This window comes from Patella vulgata, chromosome 7 (assembly GCF_932274485.2).
Source record: "Patella vulgata chromosome 7, xgPatVulg1.2, whole genome shotgun sequence".
NCBI lineage: Eukaryota > Metazoa > Mollusca > Gastropoda > Patellidae > Patella > Patella vulgata.
The window spans coordinates 15,924,427-15,944,366 of NC_065885.2; the positions used below are offsets into that span (position 1 = coordinate 15,924,427).

Genomic DNA, 19,940 nt, shown 5'->3' on the forward strand with positions numbered 1-19,940 from the left:
TTCAATAATTATCTTGCGCCTAGGGTTCTTTAGCAGTGGAAGGAAATCGGGGGACCCGGAGAAAACCCACGAGGTTGGACCGGCGACCCTACTCCTTGCCACGTACAACCGGGGAATCGAAACTACGCTAGTTGACTCAATGGCAGGCCTTAGGATACAGTGCGCACGTGCCAACCAACCGAGAAACGTGGGACGTTAATAAAAATTCCCATTTAATTTCATTTTCATTGTCTATGAAACTTTGTGGTCAGAGACAGGGAATCGTATTGACTGCAATCAAAATAAATCCATCAATACAATGTCAACTGGAGTTGGTTCCCTTTAATCAATATTGATTTGACGTGCTATTGTTTTTTTCTTTAATCGACTTGTATTTCTTTATTGTCCATTCTTACTAAAGACACACTGTGTGTTATAGCTTTAAGCCCAAAAGCCCAAGGTAATAATAAATCGCCAAGTATCACACAGCTGTGACCCTGTCTCGGTGTTATGAGACGTATTAAAGTAGAAAGGTGGCCGATACCTGAATACTATGACCACTGGGACTTCATGCATCGATAGACAGCCAACTCACGCGGTAGTATGATGGTAAATATTGTTATACATGTACAACTAACACTTAGATCTCTTCCTTTGGTTTATATTATATTTACTTGGTTGGTGGCATGTGACGTACTATACGACACAAGGTTGAACGACCGTTTACAAAATGGCTGACAAACATTTGAGAAAAATTTTAAGCAGGATTGTTAAGATTAGTTTGTGCACCAAGTGAAAGTCTGTGAGTATTAGTAAGTAAACAAGTAGTATACAGGTCTACAGGTAGATTATGTGTGGGTAGTCCTTAATTAGTGTTTTAAAAGTTTGATCGAACGGTACAACACCTTGATTTATGGTGTACGTTCTTTTCCGGGACATTTAATAACCTGTTCGTGTATATAGCTATTAAATATTGTATGATTGCGCATAAATAAACAGTGCAGACTGTTATTAAACGGGTGGCCACATGTCCCGTATCGACGACTTCTAATGCCAGCATAAGTTATCGCCCCTCGACTCAGTAGTTTGTCTATTGTCGTGTTACAAGCAGGATCACCCTTTTAGCTAAACAAACTTGGTTGACATTCGCCATTGCTGTAAGTACTAAGATATGTCATCCTATCTTAGATCGCAAAGTGTATCATTGAGTCGAGTCATATGGATAGCTGGATCGCCTGTCCTACCTGGTAGGTTTCCTCCGTGTTCTCCGGTTTCCTCCCAAAGCTACAATCCCTATGTTAGTCCTGAAATAACCTACTTTGTGTCGAGTGGGACACATGGTTTGAGAATCAAATTCCAACCAGTGCTTCTGTATTTGGGTTTCTTATCACCCATATAATAAATTTGCAATCAAACGTAAATTAAACATACCACAGTAAAATTTGCCAGACTGAAACGTTCTACTTAAATGGGGTATAACGTCCTACTTTTAGGCAAAAAGTCAATTTTTCTCACGGCTATATCATTTAGAGGAGTACGGGTTTAAAGATACGAATCGACATTAAATACCAAAATGATGTATTCCAAACTATTAGAGAGTAATGCTAGTAGTAAATCTATCGAGGTCGGGTGTTCGATCCCTGCAATGGCCGAGAAAGTTTATCCAGATTTTCCGGCGTGGTTTCCCCTTGTCAGTGATGCAGGACGGAGGGCCTGACAAGGACAGCTGTCTATTCGTTCGGATGGGACGAAAAACCGAGGTCGCGTGTGCATATTGGCGTGCACGTAAAAGATCCCTTGGCAGTTGGAATTCGATATAAGAGTAGGCCGTAGCGCCGTTGTCCGGGCAAAATTTCCCTCATAGCACACTGTATGGCGTATGCCCGTCTTCATTAGCCCAGTTTAGGAGCAGAACAGTAGGACATTAAACCCCATTTCATTTAGTAAATCTATCAGTCTACTAATACACGGTATTAACCTATATAACTAACTTTGGTTATTAATAGGCCTGATTCTGATTCTGATTATGTATTGCGTGTCATATTCATTTGAATTTTAATCAATATTATCACATATGGTGTGTATAAAACGAAGGCAATATACCATACAACATTGATCGGTGTGAATCAACATGTAGTCGTAACCTTGAAGTTTTATGAGCTAATTTCAACATGTTTGATTCGATGCTAAGGTGTTATTATTTCTGTTGATTGTGTTTTAAAACCCGTATGTTGATTGCAGGAGGCTATTCCCCTACCCATACCTATTGGAAAATCCTGACAACGAATGAAAGTGAAGAGCTATAATATATGACCCTTTAGTCTAGTCCGGCGCTACTTAATGTCTTCTAACAGCTGGCACTTATAGATTTAATATTGTGCTCTTATCATATTACACTATTATTATAATAATATGGGTTACTGTTTTATCTAAACTCTCTTTATAGTCAATTAAACAGAACAATTTACATGTACCTGTATTAGCATACAGGGTAGGACGCTGCTATAGCTTCAATTATGCGGTATCCATGGGGGGGGGGGGCTTTTATAACATTGGTAGGAGTCGCGGTTGCTAAGTTTGTAAGACACTGGCTCGTTAGCGTCTAGGTCACAGGTTCGCTCCCGGCGTTGGTGGAGTAAGTTCATAAGGATTTTCAAGCGTGGTTTCACCAGTGATGCAGGGCGGCGGGCCTTTCAAGGATAGCTGTCTAGTCGTTCGGATGGGACGAAAACATAAGATCCCGTGTACACATTGGCGTTCACGTAAAAGATCCCTTGGTAGTTAGAATTCAATATAAGAGTAGGCGCAGCGCTGCTGTCCGGGCAAAATTTGCCTCATAACACACTGAATGGCTTATGCCCGTCTTCATTACCCCAGTCGGCGCAGAATAGTAGGACGTTAAACCACATTTCATTTCATTTCTATAGCATTGTTCAAGAGTTCCCGATTATACGATATCAATATCTGTCAGAATTTTCTCCTAAACAAAGCCTTGCTATGTTAGGGGAGGGGGTATCTGCTATAACATTGCTCTCTAGTTAAGGAAAGTTCAGAATTGTATGGTACCCATGATCAATAATTAAAGTCCCTCCACAAACCTTTATCTTCCTTTAAACTAGAAAACATATTTGTATGCTAAATACGAAAATACATTAACAGTTTCAAAAATCCATGTTGGATCGATATCTTAAAAAATAACATTACGATTATGAAAATCAATATCAGCTGTTCTTCAGCACAAAATCAATCTATGCTTAAAGATAGATAAAATGTAAATGAACGCGGAAAACATAGCTTCGTCATTGTGCAATCACATGAGAAACAACATTTCCTAGACACACGGATATTTTTTATGTTTATAACAGTTCTAAAGGTATTCGCCAAGGCCCAAATCTACTAGACCAAAATACCGTAGAAGAGTCAAATTAATTCACAGCCCGTCCCAATTCTCTAATAAAGAAGAAGTGTTCATGTGTATATATTGATATTATCTTCTTTGATTGGCATTTAGTAATTGAACATATTAACACAAGGTACAATTTTATGGATAAACAATTACTGAATTTAACACTAAGCCACGTTTCAACGAGGAAACTCTCGTCTTTATCAAGCAAATGATACAAATATGTGAGTATCCTCGTTGAAACGTCGCTTAGTATCAAACTCAGTAATTGTGTATCCATAAAATTGTACCTTGTGTTAGTATTAATATTATAATGAGCCAGTTAGTATATATTAAATCAGCGAAAAGAGATAATGCCACATCCACAGCAACATTAATTCAATGAAATAGATTAAAATCAATAATTAGAACATATTGCGTGCAATGATAATACTTTTTAGACAAAACTTGCAACTTTCGAGAAATATATCCTATTTCCGGGTATTTTGGACAAAAGTACGATTTTACAGTCTTTGAAATCATAAAATTTACCGAACGACAAAAAGATTATAACAACCTATCAATAATATATATATATATCAATAATAACTCGAAGCTTGTTATATGGCTGGGATCTCGTTTCCGTCATATTTGCAGGCTTGACTGGCTGGCTGTGAAATTGACCGAGTGGTACAATTTTATTTCAATAATTTGGGTAGGATAAAGCCATGATTTTGGGAAGGTAACCCTGCTCCCTATGACGTACAAGCTTGGGATAGAGACACCATGCTACTTGACTCAGTGACAGTGTACAGGCGTTAGACAACCTGATCAACCAGAAATCAAATGTTTGATATCTGAAACGTGTTATTTACTGAAATGATCTGCCAATTCAAGTATATATTTCTTGCCAGCCATTCTAGCGTTATTCATGACAAGTCGTCCTCGGCATTCCCAGTGGCATCGTTCCGTTCTACTCCACTATACCCTGGGTTCATTCACGAATTTAAATTATCTGTCCTTGATCGTAGTTTAATTCTACGAACCAATCAAAAACGGTTCACATACCAGTCTTAGCGTCATCGTTCACGTTCACCACACCGATTCGGCTCTTAGTTCCAAATAAAATACCACAAGTATCAAGGGCGGATAATTTGAATTCGTGAAAAACCCGTGAATGAACCTAAGTTATACATGAACCCATTAAGATATCCTTCAAGGGACACCGAGCCAGATTCTTCAGATATCTCAAAATTAAATCATTCTGTATTATTCTACATGTAATGTACCGTCTGTTGTCATTACACAACCGGATGTAAAAAGTAGTATTACTATCATAATGGTGTGATATTATAATCAGCAATCGCTAATATAATTATTATTTTTTTAATTAACCACTTAAATGATTCTTCAATTCTTTAATATACCGGAACATAAATATACATATATCGTCATACAGTACTGACAGACCAGTTACTGCACTTAGTAAGGGATCCTAACTAGTGACTGTCTTCATTGTGCAAATTTTGTTATATTTAAGGAAAATAAGATAATAGGATAAAAGCAAAAGTTTTAATTAAAACTGACATGTCGATAGATGAACAATGCATAAAGGGTTAACAATATAATAAATCAACAAAAACAATAGATGGGATTAAAGTCGTACCCCAATGACGGCTTGAAAAGTGGTGACGGGTTAACAACTTAATAGCCAGTTGATCTTATACCTCTAAACTATGTTTGTTTAATAGTAACAAAATCACACGTAACAATAATTATTAACCAAAAAGACAAACCACCAAGCAAGACAATGTTACATACAAAATACATAGACACTATAAATAATAATATATCATTTAAAATACCATTTACTGCCCAGTGCATCCCTACAAACACCTGGCGGTTATTCTCATCCCACACGGTTATACTCAATAATCAAATCGATGATTATTCATCCTGATGCAAGAGAGATACCATGGCAGATGGCCAAGAATTATTTACATTTATCAAAAGGAAATACAAATATACTGTTTATATAATAATTTAGGTTAATCAATGTATTTAAATCAATGAAACTATTCTAAACACCAAAATGCTATAACTTTATATTGATCGAAATGAACAATTGGTAAATATGTTGCTTGATTGTGTGATGTCTTACTCTCTGTATTTGTGCTTTATTATAGACTGTTGTCATTTGGGAGCCACGGTGGATGAGTGAGTATGACGTTAACTCATTAACCATGGGCCCGTTTGCCTTAGCCTGTTTAGTGCATTAAATTAGGGCTATGAAATCCTGTTTTATCTAATTCCATGTCTTGCCACTTTAATTGTAAAGATATATATGTTTATATATTCAGAGACGTCTGTTACTGGGTAATCCATTGATGATATCCGCAACCATGACGTGTTTAAATATGAGCCAGAGATGTGGTTATCTGTGGTACAGAATGACCAGGAGAAAGACTATTGAGAGTAGTGATACCACCACTGCATTAAATCGCTATCTCTCCACCTTTCATCTGACCTTTATGGGAGTTGGAGCAACTGTGGGTGTGGGTATATATGTGTTAGTGGGCGTGGCAGCTAAAGAATATGCAGGTATGTTTCCAAACTGGATGTTATATGTATTCAGTTGCAAGTTTGTTTAGTTTTACTTTTTTGAGACATCGCCAGAGAGTCGAGAAGGACGACAGCAATGTCGGGTGGTGCTACCGGGGTAATAATGGTTATCTTTTATCCAATAATTTCGATAATCAGTCTATGATGATGGACTGTGTTGTCGAGGTGGCCACAGTAGTCGTATGTTAGGGCATTGGCTTCTCGTCTTCAATATCGCGATTTCGAATTCCAGCGTGGGCCAAGAAGAACCTTTGGGATTTTTGTTGCCCGGTTCTGCAGCTGTTAATCTGGCAAGGAGGGTATACTCAGTCGTTCGAATTGAATGAAAAATGTACGAGGTCCACCCGTGTACACATTCGCGTGGAATTGGATATCGAAGACGCTATCAACGAATACAAATTTTCTTATTGCCGAACATTGACTCGGATAATTTTAACAGAATTCATGCTATCAGTTTTTAATCCATTGTGACTTAATTTTCATTTCAGGACCTAGTATGCTGATATCGTTTATACTGGCGGGAATTGTTACTTTGATGAATGCCCTATGTTTTGTGGAATTTGGATCCCGAATTCCCAAGACCGGTGGCTCCTATACTTATGTTTATGAGAGTATGAGTGAAATAATGGCGTTTCTCGTTGGATGGCTCATTTTGTTAGGTAAGATGTTATATTTTTATATATTCGTCTCCCAGACTAGTGCCTGCTTTTGATATCACCAGAGGACGTTTTGATTTTAACCTCCAGCTGATGGTCCAGCAAGACAAGTACATGATGCCAGTTTAGTACTTCTTACTCATCATCTTCCGGCACCTTCTCGAGACACTAACCCTTGTCGTCACTGTTATTTAGTTCTTGCTTATGAAGAACGGGTAATGTGGCAGCTTTAACCTAGACAACGAGAAGTGGCATTGTATTGGGTCTTAAAACATTTACAAAACCATGTTATTAATGCGCGGCAAAACACCAAGTTCATTTTATGTTCTTCAATAATTAACAGTTACTTATCTTTTTTTTTTAACTTCAGGCTACTTGACGTCTGGGGCCATAGGTTGTAGAGCTTGGAGTGGATATTTTGATTCTTTATTCGACGGCGCTATTCATAATAAAACGATTGGTGTATTTGGAACTATGAACTTAGGGCCGCCATTTAGTCACTCCCTTGATCTTGTAGCGTTTTGTTTTGAACTTACCGTACTTGTGATAGTGTCTTTGGGTATCCATGCCTCGGCTAAGGTGAACTTTGTTCTTTCTATGGTCTCTATCTCTGTTCTCCTTTTCGTTACAATGATGGGTTTTATTTTTGGAAACATTGAAAATGTCATAAATAAGGATCACGGGGGATTTTTCCCGTTTGGTGTTAAGGGAGTGATTGTGGCGACGTCGGCCTGTTTCTATGCTTTCCAAGGATTTGACGTTATCTGTTTGTCCGCAGAAGAATCGAAGACTCCACTAAAATCTATACCCAGAGCAATACTTTTCGAGCTGATTATTGTGACTCTTCTGTATGCAGGATCATCGTTCTCCTTGATCATGCTGGCACCCGTTTACCTCATCGATACTAAAGCACCTATTCCATCGGCTTTTGCGCTCAACAATATACAGTGGGCGAAGTATGTGGTGACTATTGGGCCTGTTTTGGGTATCAGTAACCTGAGCTTGTTGAACTTGTACAGTACTTCCCGACACGCATACTGCATGGCGAATGATGGATTATTCTTGAAGGTGTTTGGTGTGGTCCACAAAAAGACTCAAGTTCCTCTGGTCGGTGTAATGTCTATTGGGATTTTTGTGGCGTTATCTTCGTTGTTTTTGGATATAGCAGACTTAGTTCAGTTCAACGTTCTGACTCTTTTTGTGATCAACATCATAATAAGTTCTAATATAGTAATCTTACGGTCAAGGACTTCAGATCCATCAGCTGTGGATGACACTGAAAGAAAGACAATGATATCAAAATGTCAGATATCTAAAATAATAGATAAATTCAGTGTAGGATTTTTAATATTTTTTCTGGTTGTAATATCCTTGATGGTTGCTTTGCTGATACAAAGGACACCTGTTTTATCCTCCCAACCTAATATTATAGCACTGTGTACTGTGATCTTGTTTACGCTATTGATAGTTGGTATTAGTTTTATAATAAAATTAAAACTGAAACCACCGACTGGCGATAGTTTTAAGGTAAGAAGTTGTCTTGAATTGATTGTCCTTTATACATTTTAGATTTGAGAGTGGATATGATGGTCGAGTAGCCATTGATTCCAGTTAGGCTGTTTGTCTAACTTAGTGGATTTTCTCTGGGTATCCCGGTTTCTCATAGTTGAAAAGACCCCATCTATTTTGTTATAATATATTGGTTAATGGCTGCTCATATGGATTTGATTATTGGGTTATATCCGTTGATTATTCCGTGTGTTCCAATGTCCGATGTGATTAAACTACAGATCTATATTTCGTTTTGAACTATAATAAACGAAACGAAATAGGATCTGTGTTTTAATCAGATCGTGTTCGTATGTCGAAACTGTGTGCCGAAAATGAATTTACTAAATTTAGTACACCTGTGGGTTGTCGCTTAATCTTTTCAAACAAAACTTTAATGGCATAACCCACGCCTAATCGCAATAACACATAAATCAAAGAACTTGCTCTATTAAATTTGTATTATTTTATATCAATTTTATTTAATGTCTCGTATTATTTTGTTTTGTTTATTTATTGCAGGTGCCGTTTGTTCCCTTTCTTCCAGTTATAATAATAGCAATGAATATGATGTTATTAGTCTACTCCATTGACCTAAATGGTTTAATAACATTTATTGTTTTAATATTCATAGGTAAATATAGCCAATTTACATCCTATGATAAATCAATATTAATTGGAGTTTCTTAAACATACATTATGCAAGAGCTGATTTTGTGCTGAAGAACATCTGATATTGATTTTGGCGTAATGTTATTTTTTAAAATAACGATCTAACATAGATTTTTGAAACTATTAATGTATTTTCGTATTTAGCATATAAATGTGTTTTCTAGTTTAAAGGAAAATAAAGGATTGTGAAGGGACTTGAAATATTGATCATGGATACCATACAATTCTGAACTTTCCTTAAACATACATTATGCAAGAGCTAAATCTGTCTATTTCAGGTCTTTCTTTAGGCCTGAAATATTATCTAAATTATTGATTAGACATTAATTAACTTATCCAGGCCATAATCAGCTCTAGATGTCATCGCTAGCCTGCGATATTTACTGGATTAGGATCCGATTTGCTACTCAACTTTCATTCATGATTTAATCATGAAATAGATAATCGAGACTATGTTTTTTATCGTACCGACTTTAGTAATGATGTTCGAGGCTAGGCCGAAAATTCAGCAAATTCCCTTTACGTTGTCTATTTTTTAACTATTATAGTGAGAACTGCCAACTATCTTTATTTAATCTCCCATATTGTATCTTTAAGTGAATAAATATTTATATAGTCTTTTATGTTTGTTAAAGTGGAAACATGGTATACAAATATGGTATTCAATATTCGAATAACCACAAAAGCGTATATCTTTATCTGTGTAAATGACCGTGTTTACCGGATGTATCGAAGAATACTGATTGAATACAACAGAATCGCATAAATAAACATCTTTACAGCTATATGCTTAATATTTGTAAAAGTTGCAGATAAAGAGCTGGTCGTTCTTACTATCATACTTTGAAAATAGATAATGAAAAATGAATATATTGAAAATTTAATTCCAACTACTTTGTTCTGAGCGAAGTTATAAAGTGTTTGAAGATGTTACTTAGATTGTTTATTTTCGTAGCAACGGTACTTGAAAGTCGGGACTAGGTCTCGGTTATCTATTTTATTATTAAACTTTTAAATGGCGACTGTGTTATAATCTGCTAAGTTGGAGCCATCCAGTGACCCAGAAAGTTGATTACGGGCCTGTCGTGTTAATAAATGTTTCAATAATTGTTTATATAACATTTGAAGCCAAAAACAAACCTGTAATAGGAAGATTTGTCTTTTGCATAATGCATCTTTAACTTTGTTCTGTTTAGATGTGGTGTATTTGTGTTAGTGGACCTCCTTGTAAATACAATCAGAACCATGCTGGACGCTTAGTTGCTTCAACAAACATCATTGAAGTTTCTCATTTTTAATTTTGTCGTTTGTGTTGGTTTTTTTTGCAGGTGTATTATTTATATGTTAAGCAAGATATATTATCACTAGCCAGTCCCTGCTTCGACCCCGTTGTCTGCTAGCCTCTCTCTCTCTCTCTCTCTTTCTCTCTCTCTCTTTCTCTCTCTCTCTTTCTACCACCACCACTCTCATTCTCTCGTCCACCCTCCTCTGGGAAAGTAAAGGAAATATTGCCTTTACTAATTATGTTCAATTGTTTTATCTTTCAGGTCTTGTCATATATGTAGTATTAATTATCTTCTCTAGAGATGTTATGCCACGTGAAACGGTGATATCCGAGGAAGAGGTAGGGTTGATGTCATTAGAGCAAGAATCCTGATTGAAGTTAAAACTGGAGATTAATATAATATTGTAAAAATAAATTATTTTATTTATCTTAATGAGATTAAAACTATAAACCCATAAAAAAACGCAAACTTCCTGCTCAATTTCACACAGACCCCATTGGGACAGTCATTAGCTTTACTAATGCATTATTAATTATTATCCGTTAAAAGTAACAAGGTCCCCAGTGCGCATCTACTAGCACTTCCTTACAAAATATATTTATGTGGTTGTAAACATCGTTGTCCTATACACAGGACCCAATTCGAGTTGAAACGTTGCCGAGTAATAAACGGTAATTCTGTTTTAAAGAAATGTATTCAGTGTATTTTCAGTTCATTTACTAAATGACTTTGAGATAATTTATCTCTATCCGTTCTGGTTTAATCAGTATTTTATTCAAGAGAAGATCAGTATTACAAATGTAAGTGAATAGGATGCAGTAACGTGCCAAAGTGCTTATATAAACTCCAGTTTCCTCCCACTGCTAAAGACCCCAATGCCCAAGCGAAATATTGAAATAAAATTGAACCATGTGTTAGTCCCGAAATGACCTAGTTTGTGTCGAGTGGACGTTAAACCCCATTTTTCTCTCACTCTTGATATAAAACTGTTTTCATATCCTCTCTAGACTTGATGTAGTCCGTACATGACCTCTATTGTAAAAGTGATCTCTGGTCTCCTATACACCAGGGCGGATCCAGACCTCCCCCACCCCCATTCAGCTACATAAAAAATTGTAAAAGTGTCACACCCGTGTGCTTTATGCCTAATCATAAGATCGCGGGATGGGATGGGCATTCAAAGCGCGAGATAATGATATAATCCTAATATGTGATATCACAATTAATGCTTTGCATCAATGGAATTGCTACGTAATTTGGAGACGATGATGACATCATGCATTGGCATCATGCATTGTCAACTGTAAAATTTTCATAACAGGAATCTGGCAAACCCCCTTCTGCAAAACTTCATGAATCCGCCCCTGTACAAAGCACACAATTCTAGTCAAAAAAAGTTGTTCTGTAATAAACAGTAATTATAATCCATAGAGAGGTGTCCGGTGTATTTTAGTGGTGCAGCCCAATTAGAGCCAACAAAAACTACATAATAATTTGAATCTTGGTTATCATTTTCCAAATCGAACCCGGTGCAGCTGAAATTACGTGTGTGCCCATCCGACAATGCGGACTAGGTTGTTAAAGAATCATGCACGACACCGATTATAGTTAACCTGGGGCCTGTTTCACGAAATTTTAACTAAGATAAAATCCAAATTTTAGTAATTTGATTGGATAATATTAGATTGATTTTAGTGCTTAGCCAATCAAAATTGAAGTATCTACTAAAATTGGATTTTATCTTTTGTTAAAATTTCGAGAAACAGGGCCCTGGACTTGGTCTCAGACGCCAACGCAGTTAGTGAGAGGGTTATTTAAATACAGGGGGTGGGGGGGGCTCAGGGGGGGCTCGGTGGATGTGGCGTTGACTCACTAGTGTATCACAGCCGATAGAATATGAAAGCTAAACCACGAGCTTACTAAATGCGACGTGTAACGCTATCTTTGCTACACATTCTATATTTCGGCTACTGATCGCCGAGGTATTACTAGTGTGTATGCCATTGCAGTTCCCTAATCCTAGACTTCACGCTGTTGCATTTACTGACTAAAATATTTGACTAAAAATGAGACAAAGAAGTTGTCTTGCCCACAGACAATATATGCCTTGTAATATACTCTTTAAAAAAGTAGGTGATATTGAAATGCAAATACCTATGCAGGTTGTGATATGATAAATAGTCATGGACACTTGACATGCTTTGAGAGTATGTTCACAGATGAAGAACTTATTGCCCTAGCAGAACCACTGAGCTGCACATGCGACACGCAAAAGCGCCATACACGTGGGAGGGGTTCATTGTCAAATTTGACACTTCAAGGAAGGGTTGATGAAAACTGCCGTTTGCTGGTTTATCCTATCCATGTTTGCTTTCCTATCGGTTCTTGCATAAGATTTACTGTTTAGCGTAACTTTGCTTTAGTGTGTTACGTTTAATTTGATCGGGAGAAGTGTTCGTCGACGTCAACATCAACCGACAACACTGCAAGAATTGGCCGTAGCACTGCAAAAGGAGTGGATCAGATTGCCCCAAATCGTGATTGGACGGTTGGTTAGGAGCATGTCACGATGAATTGATGAATGTCTGGGGATTGGTGGAGCAATTACTCATTATTATGACAAAAATCAAAAACGTCCATTTTCACTTTTGACGGTGTATCTCTTTGCGAGTCAAACGGGCCCGTCAGATAAGCCGCCGATATGAACTGTTTATGTTCATGTGTAGGCAATTGGCCTGTTATTAACATACACTGGTTACCTCTAATAAAAACAGCAGTGCATTTCCACAGTTTTGTATTGTTTCTGAATATCCTCTACTTTTTTTGAAGAGTATATATCTCTATAATAACTCTCCTTAAAGTTTAAAACAGCTATGCTATTACAAAAATAGGCACAAGTATCAAGTCTAGATGTAACTAAAAAATAATGTTTCTCTCTGTCAGCCCACTCAGCTCCCTCTATCCAGAGGGTTAATTGCTGGAAACGTTACACCGTCTCTTCCTATCAATTATAGTCATTGATGCAGGACGGCGGGCCTGACACGGAGAGATGTCTAGTCGTTCGGACGGGACGAAAAACCGAGGTCCCGTGTACACATTGGCGTGCACGTAAAAGATCCCTTGACAGTTGGAATTCGAATTTCCCCCATAGCACACTGTATGGCGTATGCCCGTCTTCATTAGCCCAGTTCGGAGCAGAACAGTAGGACGTTGAACCCCATTTCGTTTCATTTCCTATCAATTATAAGGGGTCTTCCTAGCCGGGTCGATTTCTGGTCTTTTATATCCCTGGCACCAGGTTATTTATTAGCTAATTGGTTCAATATAACCAATGACGCAAAGCATTAGCCAAATATGGATAGTGCAAAAAGAATTGAAAACAGGGTCTATTGGCGTGTCCAAAAACGAGGCCCCGTGTACATTAAAGTGTAGGTTAACAGGGTGAAATTTAACACAGAATATGTTGTATGCTCGTCTTCTCTGGCCAGTTTAGTGGAGAAAAGCAACACATTAAACCCCATTTCATTTCAGGTTGGATTGCTGCGTGACAAAGAGTAGAATCGCATGTTCAACCGCGTGGGTTTTCTCCTGGTCCCCCGGTTCTCTTCTGCTAAAGCCCCCTACGCTCAAGCGAATTATTAGAATAAAATTGAACCACGTGTTAGTCCTGAAATGACCCCAAGTCAAAGATACAACACAATTTATTTTTATAGATTTTCATTTATTATAGAATATTATACAGATATAATATGTACATATAATTTACATACCACGTCCATTTTATTATAAAATACAGATATTAAGTACAAAAGTAAAATATAACTTTACTTTGAACCGATTCAGGCTTGATTTTCATACCAAGATTATACTTAAATGTTACGTTTCGTTTTAGAATAATCCGAACTTAATAGACTACCAAGTATACAATACACTGACGGTTATAAGCAAAATAACTTTCTGGGCAGTTTTTGAATCAATAATTAAAAGTCATAATAGAAGGTGATACAATTCATACTGGCGTCTCAGTGATGGGATTAAAACCGATTGTGTGGTCCATTTTCGAGACATTACAGACACAATAAGCCAGGTGATTCACATTCACGCCAAACTTACAACGTGTACTATTTTAACGTGTGTACAGACTATTGCTGGTGTAATTAAGCCCATCTCAGTATAAAAAAACCAACGGAACTCAAATAATAATAACATTGTCCCACAGATTATTTGAATCGATCAAATTAAGTTTGCACCATTTGAAGTTTACAGTAGTATGCACTTTATATACATCCAGTTTTCAGAAGCACTTACAATCAGAAAGTAATTTTTTGCAATTGATAATTACCATTACATTTTTGTCAATAAAACCGATCATGAAGTAAATTTAATATGGATATTGGATGAGTATACAGCTTTTTACAAATGTGATGACAAAGCAGGCACCTTCTATTTCAATACTACTGTAACTATAAAGCTGCCATGCAAGTCCTGAATAGTGGAGATGGTAAATCTGGGTTGAGTTTCTCTGGTACAGCTCCCTTTGTTGAATTTGATACTAAGACAACTGTATTGGTGAAACCTGCAAAAATAAATGCATACATCTGTGAAACCTTAAAGATACATTATGGGAGATATGATAAAGAGCTGGGAGTTCTCACTATAATAGTTAAAAACTATAAAATATAAAGGCAATTTGCTGAAAATTTCAGTCAAATTGAGACACTATGAACCGAGAATTAAGCGATCGAATAGTTAAAAACTATATAGTTAATAGTTAAAAACTATATAATATAAAGGCAATTTGCTGAAAATTTTAGTCAAATTGAGACACTATGAACCGAGAATTAAGCGATCGAAATTTCGGCATAGCTTCGATCATCATTACTTAAGTCTGTACGATAAAAAAAACATATGCTCGATCATCCACTTCATGATTAAATTATGAATAGAAGTCGAGCAGCAAATAGGATCATAATCCAGTAAATATCGCAGGCTAGCGATGCCATCGAGGGTTGATTATGGTCTGGATAATTTAATTAATGTCTAATTAATAATTTAGATAACATTTCAGGCCTAAAGACTAAATATAACCAGCATCGGAACTGAACTAGTGTGGACAACCGACCCATCAACCCTGTCGTACAGTAACAAAATCTATTAGCTATGAGAAGTATTATCGAGTATTGCAAATTCTCCACCAAAAGTATCATTGTTCGTTGTAATAACGTATCGCATAAATAGAAATTGATTGAAAATTAAAATCTAGTTAAAATAGTCTACGAAATGTTGGTATCTTATCCTGGAGAAGGTGGAAACGCCTTTTTACATACATCTACATATTCATCGTTACCTTTAATATATTGAATGCGTTTTGGTCATTTTTATTTATTCTACGATATATACTACAAAACAAAAACATACCTTATCTTCTGCCTATTGGTGAATACGCCACTGATGATAATGCTGCAGACATATTGGGAGGAATAGCTCTGACAATTGATGTCAGTGCTCTACCAATGGCATCAGTTGATTGCACTGGAGATGATATACCGTTACTAGAAATGGATGATGGTACTCCAGAAACTACTGGGTAGGAACTAGCTTGGGGGTATGTAAATGGGAAAATTGGTGAATATGCAACGGATGATAATGCTGCTGACATGTTCGGTGGAATTGCCCTGACTATAGATGTCATTGATCTGCCAATAGCATCAGTTGAGTCTGCTGGAGATGAAATACCGTTAGTGTTAGTTGAAATAAAAGGGTTAGTTTGAGATACAGCAGACGGTACTGGGTAGGAATTAGACTGGGACTGGGAAGTTGGTGAATATGCCACTGATGATAATGCACCTGATGAATTGGGTGGAATAGCTCTGATGATAGATGTCATCGATCTTCCAAAAGCATCAGTTGATTGGGCTGGAGATGAGATGCCGTTAGTGGAAATAAAAGGATTTGTTTGAGATACAGCAGACGGTACTGGATAGGAATTAGACTGGGACTGGGAAGTTGGTGAATATGCCACTGATGATAATGCACCTGATGAATTGGGTGGAATAGCGCTGATGATTGATGTCATCGATCTACCAATAGCATCAGTTGATTGGGCTGGAGATGAGATGCCGTTAGTGGAAATGGGTATTCCATATGATGTAGGGTTTGATGTTTGTACAGCCGGTAACGGTATGGCAACAAATGGTGATGAAGGTATTGCAACAACAGGGGTTGATGAGATAGCTGGTATGGTAAAAGTAGGTTGTGACCTTACGACAGTCGACTGTCTTGGGACATTTGCAACAGAATTTGGAACAACAACGATGGGTATAGTTCGTGTTGTAGCGGGTTGGGGAACTGAAACATACTGAGTTGGGACGGCGGCTATTTGTTGCGTCTGGGAGCAAAATAGTGGTAGATACGTTGGGATACTAGCAGGGGTCGTAGTAGCCATTGGTAAAGCTCGAGTGGAGTATGGAAAAGCTACAGATGGTGTTGGCATCAAAGCAGGTGGACTGTAGTACGGTACGGGTAGTATTCCTGGCGAGAAAGGCAATGTCCTTGGATACATTCGTGGTATATAAGACTCAAATGGTGAATAATAGGGAAATCGCCGTGAGGCATAGTAAGGTTGTCTGGGGTAGTACCGTGATCTTTGTTGGAAACCAGGTCGCCGAAGTAATCTTCTAAAAAGTGAAAACATGAGCAAGGGAAAGTTGTTCTGGTTGACTCTTGGCAAGTTGTTTTGGCCCAGGCCAGTATTTGTTTGTCCCCCTATTGGAATATTTGTACCCATAGGTATTTGACCAATTCGTGTATCATAAGGTGAAACTTGGGAAGGGTTGTAAGGAAACGGAGGGAGGTTTAATGGTGGGTAGTCAAACGGCGGGACATTTAGGTTCGGTAACTGTGGGACGTATCCCGACCCAAAGGAGCCGCCTAATGATCCTGATCCAAGGGAGCCACCATACGACCCAAGGGAGCCACCTAGCGATCCTGATCCAAGGGAGCCACCTAGCGATCCTGATCCAAGGGAGCCTCCGAACGATCCCGATGAACCAGATGATCCAAGGGAGCCTCCGAACGATCCCGATGAACCAGATGATCCAAGGGAGCCTCCGAACGATCCCGATGAACCCGATGATCCCACTGAACCCGATGATCCCACTGAACCCGATGATCCATACGATCCAGATGAACCTGATGATCCAGATGAACCCGATGAACCTGATGATCCATAAGATCCAGATGAACCTGATGACCCGGATGAACCAGAAGAACCATACGACCCATAGGAACCAGAAGATCCAGAGGAACCCGAAGATCCAGAGGAACCTGAAGAACCAGAGGAACCTGAAGATCCAGATGAACCATACAAGGACGAACCATAGTCTATAGGGAATGGGTTGTCATACGAGTAGTCTCCTAAAGCAGAATAATCGATGAGCGGCACAGGTCCAGAATCATAAGAATTACTGTCCGAATAACTCGAGTAACCCGAGTCATAAATACTTGAGTAGCCTAAATCAGAACTGCCACTATCATATGATGCAGCATACGAGTACGCAGGATAATGTTCTTCCATGCTTGAATATTCGTTATAGCTGGGGCTTGCCCTGCACTCTAGTATATACGATAGAACTGAAAATATAAATAAATAAGAGTTTTAAATATTTAATAAATGTAGCTTAAAAACAAATAAAGCGTTGCCAAGCAAAGGATAAGCACCCACCAGCTGCCCCTTGAATGTCGCTATGCAAGTTTCGCTCTTAGTGGCAATACTTAACCATGAGAAATTTTTAATTTTGATACGCTTCCTCTTTTCGACTAGGCGAATGATGCTGACGAGCTTGAAAAATTCGCAGCAAGTTTTAAACATAGATCGCATTATATGCTTCGTGTCGATTCAGTAACACTGCAAAAAATCGTAAAATTCAAAAGGGTTCATCCTTAGGAATAATTGATTAATCCCGGGAAGTTTACAGGATAGGGTATCAATGACAAGGACAGAAACGTTTTGAACGAGATTGAAGTTTTCGTTAAAAAAAATGTACGTCCTAATTTACTGGAACAAAATGCGAAAAGTGATGCAGCCTAGGCCTATAGATCAGAACAACCAAGTCTCTTGCTAAACTAGCTAGATATTCGAAAAATATGTTATAAAATCAGCAACATTTCTCATCATCACTTTTATTGTGTAAGGATAAATATAATTAACCAACTATCTCAAGAGCAAATTTCATCTTGAAAAATGTTTCTAGTTAGCCTATATTAGACTATCCCTAGGCGGGTTTAGACAGACTATACTTAACATTTGAATATTTTTGGGCATATCTATTACTTATTAGCATTATCTTATGCCACACTCGTGGAATTTCGTCCAATTTCACAAATTTTCAGGTCAATTGTGTTGCCATATGCCTGAAATGATTTTTGGCTGCATATTTTCTATGCAAATCCCCTACACCACAATTCCATTTAAATTCTAATGCTCTAAAAAATTGTGATGGTTCCTGTCCGACGGAGTTAGTTTCCAGTGTATTCCTGTCCTGAATACCCCGATGCATAATTCATAATTAATGAAAGTATAGCTAATTTGTATTTAAAATATTTCAATTTTAAAGGGTTATTGCACTTAGTGTTTACTTACCTATAATAAATAACGAAGGACCTTTATATAGAAACTTCATTCTGATGGTCAAAGATACCCCTGGAAAGAGATGTCTGCGGTCTTTTTTTACTGTGTCTTTAAAACGTTAGAGGATACAAAACACGAAACTGAAGAGTCATCTACTGTTCAAAACCATAGCCATTGTCTAGATAGATGGTAGTAATAGTGCCATGCGCAAAGCTCTTCTTTTCTCTCTTAACGTGTTTAAAGCGGCAGATTGTTCTTCAATAAGCTTGGATATGGATACTTGTTTCCGTTCACTGCTCTTTCTTTGACTTCCGCTCTCCTTATTTAATAGTATACATTAGATAAATTTTTAAAAAAATGTTCGGTCTGATTCCAGATATTTTGAAAGAATGGTTCCTTTCTCTACAATAATGATTTAGTTCTAGAAAACAACATCAGAAAGGTCATGCTTTCTCTGAAATGCAGCTAGGAAAACGGTATCGCCCTTTCTGTTGTGTCCCTGCTATAACAACCCGTACTCCAACAAACTTTACAACTATTTCGTATTAATATAAATGCAGATTTTATATATCTGTAAAATAAAGTGTTCACGAGATTTCTCTTAGTGCTTTGAAGTAACGTGTCTGTATAGCGGATCCTCCTCTTGCGGTAACGTTGGCTAATTTGATCATATCTGCAATAAAAATTGTATTTAAGCAATTAAGTACCCTTAAAATTACGTCACGAAGCTACACGGTGTGGTATCAAAGAGCCGCTGCTGAGACACAGTATGGAGTACATGGAGCTTTAACATGATCCTGATAGATTAAACATAATTAAATAATATTAGGCCATGTTGAGAATTAATTGCACAAGGGTTTTTTTTCTTTATCTCTCTAAGCTTTTATAGTTTTGTATTTAATTCCGTTGCAATTTTAAGTCGGGGTTATTTTTTTTTTTTTTTTTTTTTGTAGATTTAATCGTAAATTTAAATATATTCAGTAACGTTATTTAATTACGAGGGCATCTAGGTTCAAATTATTGCTCCATTTAGCTTTCTGCCATTGACATGTATCGTACACTATGTTATGGTTTCCCTTTCTAGAACACCCATCGTCACATCTCATATGAGGGGTTTCTATGGTTTATAAATTGTTGCAGTACTTAGCATTATATAACACACAGAT

The 19,940-nt window shown here is 37.4% G+C and overlaps 2 protein-coding genes across 6 annotated transcripts; one reads left to right on the top strand and one right to left on the bottom strand.

Moving 5' to 3' along the window:
* Positions 1-452: 452 nt before the first annotated feature.
* LOC126828206 (cationic amino acid transporter 4) lies at positions 453-10,809 on the top strand. Of its 5 annotated transcripts, none has more exons than XM_050557839.2 (6): positions 453-588; positions 5,722-5,962; positions 6,472-6,642; positions 7,010-8,166; positions 8,710-8,821; positions 10,407-10,809. In XM_050557839.2, exons 1-6 carry the CDS (start codon positions 583-585, stop codon positions 10,514-10,516), a joined length of 1,797 nt encoding a protein of 598 aa, XP_050413796.2. In that variant the 5' UTR covers positions 453-582; the 3' UTR covers positions 10,517-10,809. The 5 variants fall into 5 exon arrangements, with proteins under 5 accessions (XP_050413796.2, XP_050413798.2, XP_050413797.2 ...); XM_050557841.2 differs by lacking the exon at positions 453-588 and adding an exon at positions 627-791; XM_050557840.2 differs by lacking the exon at positions 453-588 and adding an exon at positions 627-781.
* Positions 10,523-19,426, bottom strand: LOC126828204 (uncharacterized). The gene is made up of 4 exons (XM_056102248.1): positions 18,787-19,426; positions 17,200-17,777; positions 16,363-17,133; positions 10,523-10,528 (listed from the first exon to the last, which is right to left on the bottom strand). Exons 1-4 carry the CDS (start codon positions 18,824-18,826, stop codon positions 10,523-10,525), a joined length of 1,395 nt encoding a protein of 464 aa, XP_055958223.1. The 5' UTR covers positions 18,827-19,426.
* Between the last annotated feature and the right edge of the window lie 514 nt (positions 19,427-19,940).